Source organism: Pterocles gutturalis, unplaced genomic scaffold (assembly GCF_000699245.1).
Source record: "Pterocles gutturalis isolate BGI_N339 unplaced genomic scaffold, ASM69924v1 scaffold21236, whole genome shotgun sequence".
In the NCBI taxonomy this organism is placed as follows: domain Eukaryota; kingdom Metazoa; phylum Chordata; class Aves; order Pterocliformes; family Pteroclidae; genus Pterocles; species Pterocles gutturalis.
The window spans coordinates 1-10,429 of record NW_010103552.1 but is presented as its reverse complement, the minus strand read 5'-3'; the positions used below and the strand labels follow the sequence as shown (position 1 = coordinate 10,429).

The 10,429-nt window shown below is 42.6% G+C and overlaps 1 protein-coding gene across 1 annotated transcript in view; it reads right to left on the bottom strand.

Moving 5' to 3' along the window:
- The window catches only part of CCND1 (cyclin D1), a gene marked incomplete at its 5' end in the record, with an annotated part of 11,980 nt that extends 1,676 nt beyond the window's left edge, over window positions 1-10,304 (bottom strand). Inside the window, 2 exons of the mRNA XM_010086756.1 lie at window positions 4,479-4,627; window positions 10,145-10,304. Coding sequence (XP_010085058.1) covers window positions 4,479-4,627; window positions 10,145-10,304 — 309 coding nt within the window. The remainder of the gene's footprint in view (window positions 1-4,478; window positions 4,628-10,144) is intronic.
- Window positions 10,305-10,429: the final 125 nt, after the last annotated feature.

Here is a 10,429-nt window from a genome sequence, read left to right as displayed (position 1 = left end):
TTCAAAAACATTTTCTTGGAGCCGAATGCACACATAATCCTGAATGTTCAGGATGATGCAAGGACCTCACCGCTTGCACAGACTTCAGTGTGAATTAAAAGCATAAAGCACCAAGCAGGATCATGTCTACTGTGGGGAAAGGTAACCTCCTCCAGGCATTAAACCATGCCATGGGTAGATATATCCAATCCTACTTATCGATCCACAGCGATTAGAACTGGAGAAGGCCTGTTAGCTCAACCTGCCCAACTTTCTGCAGGTTCTGGTTGTGTTCTTCAAAGCCATGTACATCTATTACAAGGACACAGAAATGGTGCCCTAAATAGGCAAAACAATCACACTATGTTTTGCCAAAAATTCTTCCAGCGTGCTGTTTACTCCTATCTCTAAAACAATCGTATACGTTTTTTCCCCCAACATATTTAACTCTGTGTATTAAGGACTCTGAAGTTTCCTTTCAGTATTGCCTTTTCTGATTTAACCTATGACATGTGTTAGCCCTTGCGGTGAACCCAGTCTTCCATGATAAATTGCCGTCAAAAGTGTTAGGATGTGCATGACTGAGAATGAATGTTGTTTTCCTGAGAGGGTGACCTGCCTGCTGTTTTCTTTATTTCCCAGTTTCAATTCTGCCTTCATTCAGAGGCTTCTTGTGTGATCTACCAGCTTTTCACTGATTCCACTACCACAAGAATCTCCTCTGCCACCAATAAGGGCACATGGCATTTGGGGTAAAATAAGATTAGAAACCCAAGCAAACAATTCTCAGCGAGTCCTTTCTGAGAGAGAGGGAGGTTAATCCTACCTCTAAGCAGATCAGACCATCAGTTACAGCTCACTGAAAACACATAACCTATGACCTTTTCTCGTTTAAACCCTAGTGTAATATTTCCTCTTGACAGAGACACACAGCGTTTTAAATGACAAAAAGAAACGCCTCATATCCTAAAGTCATCATGCCTTTGGCTCCTACATACCTCTGGCCTTCACAATGAGATCTCTCTTTCACCCCTTCTCAAGATACGATGGATCTATCCTGACTGTAAGTCTGCTACTTCCATGTCCTGTACCATGCCCCTCAGTCACACTTGGAATTAGATGTATTAAAAGAGTAGCACATGGCTACAGGTTGAGGTATTGGCGGTTTCACAAATCCAGGCACTTTTGAGGACAATTCCCATTTTAACAAGGTAGCATGTTCACTGTTCCTAACTGAAAGACAATTTATTTTCAGAGCAAAACAAACCCTGCTTGCCTTTTTTTTTTTTGGTGGGGGGGGGGGGGGGAGTGGTGGGCTTTTTGTGTTTGTTGTTGTTTGTTTTTTTGTAAACCCACCATTTGCATATAGCATGTTTGAGCTCTGAAAATTAAAGACATTCAAAAGAATTTCTTTTAATACCTATTCTTCCCCCTCTGGAGTCCAGTCATGAATAATTACATAGGACTATGTAATTTAAAGGTAATTTTTGACCACAGAAATTTTTTTCCTGTGAGATTCTCAGACTACAGCATGTTGTAACTGTATTTTTTTTAAACATAATCTTTACAATTTATTTTGAACATACTGTGTCTTAAGCTACAGTTGAATGAACAGTATTTTTTTTCACGTTTTAAGCATTTTTGTTAAAAACTTTCCTTATTCATATGACTATTAGAAGAATAGTTTGTCTGCAGGAATGTATTAGAGCTAGCAAAAATCACTGCAAAATATAGCATTCCCTGTGAACAACCTCACCAAAGCTTTTTCCATGCTCAGTACTCCTCAACACTGAAAAGCAACTACAAAACTTGTGCATTACTCTGATAACTTCTCTCAACAACTTTTCTGCTTCACTACCCAAATTTTCAATGCCCACAGTTTGTTCAAGGTCACAAACCCTTCCTGGATTAATTAAGCTCCTCAGTGAAAAAAAAGAAAAAAAAAAAAAATAAAGACTTGCTAGCTTAACTGATGTGGTCAAATACCTTTAACACACACAGTAGACATGATCAGACTCCAGGGTCAGATACCAAAAGAAACAAACAACAACAAAAAAGAAGCTGCCTGGAAATCTTTTGTTACTGCCTGACCCGTTCTGGATAGCAAGCACATGTCTGAAGGTGCCTCTGAGTAGGGGCAGGCAGGAGATGAATTCCAATGTACTAACAGACAGCATGGAAACCCAATCTAATCTAGGTTAGCAAATTTCTGGCCTGGAAATGAATGTCAGGTAAAATTCAATCTGTTTGGATGATGGGGTCAAGAATAGAATGATGGAAGACAGCCCAAGACTTCTAATTGTGATTATCTGACTTCTAATTATCCCTGATCAAAGGCAAAATGGGAAATTGGACTCCTACCAACGTAAACATGAACCATAAAGGAATTCCAATCAGGTGATATTCATTTTACTTTAGATTCAGCTTTCTTTGAGACTAAAGGTAAAAAAGTGTAATTATGTAACCTGAAATCCAACAGAGCAGCTGCCCTAGCTAATAGATAATCAGGAGAAATGTTAGCCATATTATAACGCCTGCTCTTAATATATCAAGACAATCCCATATGAAGCGTATTCCTCTGTGCGGTCTGACAAGAGGAACCATCACTGTGGAATAACAAACTTCATATACATGCTAATGAAGTAAGATAATAGGCACAGCATTTGATACCGTGGATTATACAGGCACGTCTTACGGGAAATTCTTTATGCAGGGGAACCATGCCATGTATGAAACCAAGCAGTTTTCTCTACTCAAAGCAACAGTAGTGAAAAATGCTGTTCCCTCATTCCATTACAAACACAACAGCATACATACACATAGAAAATAAGCATCATAAAATTATACCTATAGCAACCTATACAAAAACTTTACTTCTAACTCTAGCTGCTCTCACACATGAATATATTTAGCAATGAAAGCTGGAGGGGTGTTACTTCCTTTTAAAGCTCTTAAGTTCAGGTCATACAGATTGTGGCCTTGCAATGACTCTGGACAATAAAAAAGAAATTAGCAAGGATTCTCCTTCTTGCTAAAACTACTTTAAGAGTTCTGTCATCAACTAAGTCAAGTCACATAAGGACATGCTGTTGTTTTTCAAGATGTGGGAGAATCTACTTCAATGCTTTGTATTAGGACTGATTAAATAATGTTTTTGTTTGAATCAGATACTGTCAGAACAGATAGCGAGCCACGTATATTTCCTCAATACCTCCTTCAAATACCTTGCGCTGGACAGTGGCCAACCATACACTGAAATATCTACATTGTTCACAAACTGACTAATGTACATACCAAACTGAGCAGCATTTTATTTCAGCATTTGAAGTTTTTATAGTATTTAACATTTCAGCACTGGATCCATGTTACTTTAGCTGCAGTAATGTAAGTGGCAATAATAATGTGCTCGATACTGAGGCATTGTTAAGATGATCAAAATAATAAGCTGAGATATCATATTTGTCAGCAATTGTTTCCCATAGTCTATCAAAAGTCAAATATTCTTTTGTGAATAATTAATTATGATGCATTCATCTTTCCAGAAATCGCTCAATCCTGTCAACAAAGTCCAATTATACAAACCTAGTTTTGCAGTGTCTGGACTAGTACAGTTCTCGATGTATTTAAATTACTAATGTAAAATAATTTAACAGCATCTCAAAGATTCTGCTGCTAACCACAGAGTTGTCTTTATTTGACTCATTGTCCAGCTCTTGGAGACCTCACAAGAACCTTTTTAAAGCATCTATTTATTGGTCTTCCACATTGTTACAAAACAAAGCTCAACTCTGCCCCAACTTCACACACCATTATGACATGGATCATTGACTTTAGGTCTTCCTTGTAGGCTCCCTTCCTGGCCCATTCACTCATGAAAGGTTTATTGCTCTCTAGTTACTGATGTGCATCTCCTGGAAGCTGCAGGGCAAAATGAGAGTCCTGTGAGGACCATCTACCTTGTCAGAAAGTCGTGGGACAAGCATTTGTTCCGAAAAGGAATTCAATACCAGCTACTGTGCAGGTCTAGCACGTAATAAACCAAATTAGATCATTAGAACTCTTTTAAGAAGGGCTTTTTCACACCACTTGGCACAATAAAAGGGCTCAAGAATGGTCAAAGATAAGGTCAGAGATACCACGAGGTCTCAGTAACTATTTCCTCATCTTATTTTCAAAGTTTAATTACCTACAACCAAACACAACCTCTGCAACATCCTAAACGGAGGCAGGGTTTCCTTCGCTTTGTCAGAGACACCTCTCTTACACACCGGAGCTGGATGTGGCACTGCTATCAGTGACCTGCAGCAGCATCATCACCAATTATGGATATAACGACAGCAAAACAACTAGCACAGACACAAGAGAACACATTCAAAAACCCCACTCTGAGGTTTGACTTTTATCAAGATTTACTGTCAGATTAGCTGCTATGCAGCAAGCAGGCATTCATTCTTAAAACTCTAAGGCAGGAAATCAACCAGGAGAAAAGAGTCACTTACCGGATCACATTTGATAACTTGTGATAGGAAATGTGTGAGGCATTGATAGGAGAGGAAAGTGTTAGTGTTCCCCAGGTGCAGGCCTTGCACAGCTGCTACCACACTGCCAGCTGCGATCATGGAAGGTGGGTTTGAAATAAATTTAATATCTGTATGAAGAAAGGAGAGAAAAAAAAAAAAAAAAAAAGACTGAAATGATTGCTTTAGGAGAAGCCTGCCCATACACATACACTCTTCTAGCAGCATGGCTTCAGCTGCCAACTACTGCATCCAAGGCGGCAGCGAAAACTGGGAGCAGAAAGGTGTCTCCTGCTCTAAACTGTTACAGGCTCCAACCTGTACACACTTACCCACGCCAGCAACCGTACCTGGGCGAGTAGCCCTTCTCAGCACTAAGCCCAGGAGGCCATTCATCACTCTGAGGTATTTTTATATCATAAGCAGGGCCCCCACTCTTCCAGTGTTAAAATACTTTGCCCATGAGAATGATGCCACCAGGGTCAATGGCACCATACATCTGAGAAAACCTGTTCCCGTTCTGTAGTGTTTCACATGCTCAGATCCTAGGTGCGCTCTGAGAAGGCGTCCTCAGGCCCTTTACAGCAGAAACCTTTGCTCTGACATTCAAAGGAATATAGCTTTAATGAACAACACCAACAAAAAAAAGAAAGAAAAGAGAAAGACTGCTTAACCCTGTCAGGAGGCAGATAATCCATATTTAAATTAAGGTTTCATCTTAAAAATGCTTTGTCTCAACCTAGTCTCTTGTCAGTGGCTGCCATCCATCCCGGCAACAGGGATTTAATGTAAATGTGGCATAACTAAGTGACGGGGGTCCCAAGAATTGGCGGACAATCAGTTACATTCTGATGTGACACCATGCTGACAAGAGGCTGGGCCCCCTTCCAGCCTGCATTGCTGTAGGTCTCTCCACAAAGCCACTCCCATGATTCCTTCAGGGGCTATCTCTGCCGTTTAGCATGGGTTTGGGAGGGTTTTTTTGGTTTTGTTTTGTGTTTGGTTTTTTGTTTTTTTGGTTTTTTTTTTAATAAGAATAATCCACATTTTAATGCCAAGACTCCTTCTGCTGAACAGGAATGCGTTTGATCCGTGGCAGCGTACACCTTGGAGGAGACTCAGAAACAAAGGACGTAAGTGGCGCAAGTCTAATTTTGTGAGGAAGAAAGGGAAATGCCACTTTATACACAAGAACCTGAGATACATTCCTTCAGCTTTTATCAGAATACAACTTCCTCTGGGTTGAAAAAATAAACCATCTGTCAAACCCTTGAATGAAATCAAAGGAATGGACAGCTTAGAGGGCTCAGTGGAACAGTTTAAGTATTAAATCATGCATCTCCTTTATTATGATAAAATAACTTTTGTGTAAATGTTTTACCAGTGAAACTAAATACTTTGGGACTCTATGAAAGTCCTCGCTCTGAATCTATTCATATACCTCTGACACTCCATTGTAGCCCAGACCAATACCCACCTTCAAAGGGGCATTTCACCCAGCGTTCTATCAACCTTCAAAATTAAACCCATACGATGAATTGTGGCCAAACTTTAGTGCTGCACTGCCAATGAAAAGGCAAGCTTGATCTAAAGTCATCTCATTTATGTTACCGCACTTCAAATAAATTTAGTTTATCCCCTTTTCCTAATCCGCCCATTTCCAGGCAGATATAAATACACCCACCTTCTAGCAAGGTTCTGGCATTCCCAAAAATCAAAATAGCTCAGACTGCTTACTGACAGTATATACATTCCAAAGCTAGGCACCCAACTGAAATACGGATACGCAGTCGCAGGTAGACTTCAGAAATGAGGGATTATCAGTAGGCAAGCAATGAATTCCACCAAGCCCGGCTTGCTCAGAGGGGTACGGTGGCAGCGCGTTCGCGCCACTATTTACTGAGCTCCACAAACAGAACATGACCAAAATGTGTCAGTTTAATGAGTCTGTCCTGACAGGATCACATCTGGGATTAATATTTGCGTTCTTCTTTTAAATGGAGCAGTAAACAAGAACATGAATTCATAGTCACACCCTCATTCTTTCCAAGGTGGAAAAGTGATAATGAAGTTTAAATGACCAGTTTGTGTCTGTCCCTATAACCACTCCAGACAAGCAGCATGGACTGCCTTTTTGTTGCAACTCAACAAGGAATTATTTGTGGCAGAGGCCACTAATTTCAGCATATTAATCAGGGGGCCCCTCTCGCCTGTAATTGGATGCCCCCAAGTGAAGAGTGTGGCATCATTGTCAGCCTCCATCGCCTCATCTTGCGCTATTGAGCGCTCAGGAACAAGGGGGCTTCGGTGAGATGAATTAGACCTGACACAGCCACAATGGGGTAGGGGGCCCCATCAATTGAAGCACACATCCCCAGTAGCCTATCTGAGACTTCATCCAAAAAGAATAAACAACTTCAGCGTTGTTAAAAAGAGAGAGAGAGAGAGAGAGAGAGAGGAGGGGGAGGAGAGAGAAGAATGCCAGCCACCCTGAAGGGAGGACAAAGCAGGCATATAGGCGCTGCAGCGCTTTAAAAAAAATTCCTAACAAGGCGAGTCACCCCTTTTCCTTTTTAAATGGAGCAGCAATTCCATCCGTCTGGAGAGCTGGGGGCTATGAATGAAAATCTTTTCATTGAGGCAAATCAAAACTGTGAACATAAATCACTTGCTGCAAGATGCAACAGGTTCCAACTGGTCACATACCTTGAGACTTCCAATTTTATAAAGGCCAGAGAATAGGAGAATTGTAACACACTTGTTTCAAAGGGGGATCTTTCTTTCTCCATCCGAGAGGAGGAAAACAACAACAATAATAATAGTGATAATAATAATATAAAAGGAGCCTGGTATGTTTTGATAACCAGAGGAACATAATGAAATGCTGAAGCTCCAATATTTGTTGCTATTCATTGTTATGCTTGTATAGAGCTGCAGTTCTGCCTCAACACTGGTCTTAACTTGGGCCAAAAGAGGCCTGCTTCCTTTTGAGCGCTCCCTGCCTTGCTCGGCCATGCCAAAGCCCCATTCATTAAGCTCAATTATGTGTTAACTTCAAACAACCCCTAGTAATTTTTTTTTTCTTTTTCTCCCAAACCTACCACAGCACAAAGACATCCTTTGGTGAAAATGGATTTTTCAAAACTAAACCAAATCAAACAAATCCACTTCTACTAGTCAGACAACTGAAGAGCGAGTTTAGAAGGAATTCCCCTCAACTTCACCTTGCACGGTAACCTTCTCTATCTGGAGCAAACACGTACAGGCTCATCTAGGAACACTTCCACTGGCTTCACCTTGTTAAGCCAATTGGTGGAGACTTTACTTCCTAAGCATTATTTTGCTGCCTCTTCTTTGGAGACCCTCCTTTCCAGTAGAGGACACAGGCTGTACTTCAAGCAAAGGATATACTGCACTTGCCCCAGAGGCCACTTAAGCGAGTGTCAGTGTTTCCACTGGACTTTGGATTGGGCCCCACAGCATCCAGGCAGCACCAGGCATTTGCAGTCCATCTAGGTTCATTTTGGCAAGGGGAAATACAACACAACCCGGCAACAAGCAAAGCAAAGTCCAGATGCTACTTAAGCCACATGTGATCTTCACTAGCCAACAGAGAAGTCATGACGAAAACAAGAGGTAGAGAAAATCCTGACATCCAAAAATAACAATACAAATTCAGAGCCTAGTGGCAGCCTTCCTGAGCACTCCTTCCCCAGGCAATATTCCCAACTTCAGGAGGGAGCTGAAGAGGGCCCCAGTTCTGGTGAGCTCAGCACTGGTTTTTTAAAAGCTAAAACTCCCAGAACATGGTTCTCATTTACTGATCCATTCTGCAGCTGTGGTGTGTAGCAGTGTTAAATAAAGGCTCTGGATGTGCTTCCTAAAAGAGACATAACAACACCGACAGTAGATCAAAGTACTGGACTCTTAGCAAGTCTCCAACCTTTGAACTACTCTTGTTTTCATCCCTGTCATTGCCAACACAACAACCTAGGTTAAACATCCCCATATCCAAAGGGGAGGCCAGGTAGCTGTTCTTTTTAGCTACCAGCCGAAGAAGCTTCAAACTGAAGCAAATCACGCGTTCGAAGTCGCAGCAGCCTTACTGGGTAGAATCTGGCATGGAGGGTTATGTCTGATTTTCCCAAATTGTTGCTGCAGGTAGTCTGAAGGCTGTTTGAAGGTTGTAGCGCTCCCAACACCGAGCATTATTCCAGGCAATCTCAGTTACGAACTGCCCTATGCTGCTCTTAGGCCCAAGATGAAGAGCAATGCCAGTGTTTATAAATTTCTCTTTTATGGCTTGATCATTCTATCTTTAGGCCTTGCAGTGAGGCTGATTCTGTGAAATAAATTTTTTCTTCCGAGTGCCTGCAATCTTTCTTCAATCTTTTTACCAAATACATCTCTGGAAAATAAACTACACAGCATTAATTTGCGCCATTGACCACTTGCATCCCACCAAGGTTTTGGAGTGTGAGTATCTCAAGTCCAAATGCAGGCTTGATCTTTTTTTTTTTTTTTTTTAGCACAACTGCTACTGAATATTAACATTTGCTAAAGCACTGTATTGCCTTTACACTAAGCTTTTATCAGTGTCAACAGAGTGTCTGGCATTCCTCTTTACATGCTACTGCAAAAGAACGTTTGCTTTGGCGGCTTTTTCTTCCTTATTCTTTTGCCATTCCTGGATTGGTCTCGTCAGACTAAAAGAAAACGCGCTGAACACGTTTTGTTTCAACAGAGCGTCTTCCCTCTTTTGTCCCTGCTCCTCCACTCTGTCCTGTGGGAACAGCGAGATCTGGAGAACAGACAGACTGTTCTAAAACCTTTTTCCTTCCCTCTTGTTTGGGTTCAGTGGGTAAAGCCGGTAAATGTACCAACGCATACACACACAGTCCGCGCGCAAACATGGGAACTTCAAAGAACCAGCGCGCGCGCACGCACCGTGCCCTTGAAACCAAAGATCAGGCCTCTGCAAACCTGGCCTAGCGAACGGTCGGCATCTTTGGAGGCCGCCCCTGCACATGGCTCCAGCACAGCACGTGGTCAGAAGGGTGCAGATGGCAGCGGCTGGGTCCGGTGCCAGGAAAGGCTCCGTGCCGCGTGGCCCTCCTCCAATCCACCAGCCACCGAGGAGGGGGGAAGAGGCAACTTCAAGAGGGAAGTTTTAAAAACCCCCACGCAGAGCTATTCACAAGCCAAATCTCCCTCCGCCTTTAAAAAAACCACCGTCTGAAGAATGAATCCACGCGGGGAGGGATTCCCCGGAGTACGGGCAGTGAGCCTTTTGCAGCCCCCACATAAAACCCGGTGTACGGAGGTGAAGAAATCGCGCCACGCTGAGCTGCAACTCCGCAGCTAAGCTCCAAAGAGGGGGGGAACCTCTCCCTCCCTGACAACAAAACATAACTCAACTCATATGCAAAATATCTTCTGAAAAAAACCAAACCAAAACAAAAAAACTTACCTCCGCAAAGTAATCCACCTTCTGCAAACAACAAGGGGCAATAATCGGGGCTTAAGCTACCTCCCCGCAGCTCTGTGAGCTCGCTTTAGACCACAGCTACGGGAAGCGTTACAAGCCAGGGGGTAGGCGCGTGTAGGGGTGTGCAACACGCTTTTGCTTTAACGTGCAGGGCTCATACCTGTAGCGCACAGAGCCACAAAAGTCTGAGCATGTTTACGGATGATCTGCTTGGTGTCCTCTGCCAGAGGCATTTTAGTAAGGAAATGTTCAATGAAATCGTGGGGGGTCATTGCAGCCAGATTCCATTTCAGCTTATTCACCAGAAGCAGCTCCATTTGCTGCAAAGACAAAGAGGGAGAGGGAAGGGGGGAAGAAGAGAAGAGGAAGAAGAAGAAGGAAAATGTGGTTAGCTCCGCTCGCACACGCTCCGACCAGCGCCACCCGCAGCTGCGCGACCCAGCTC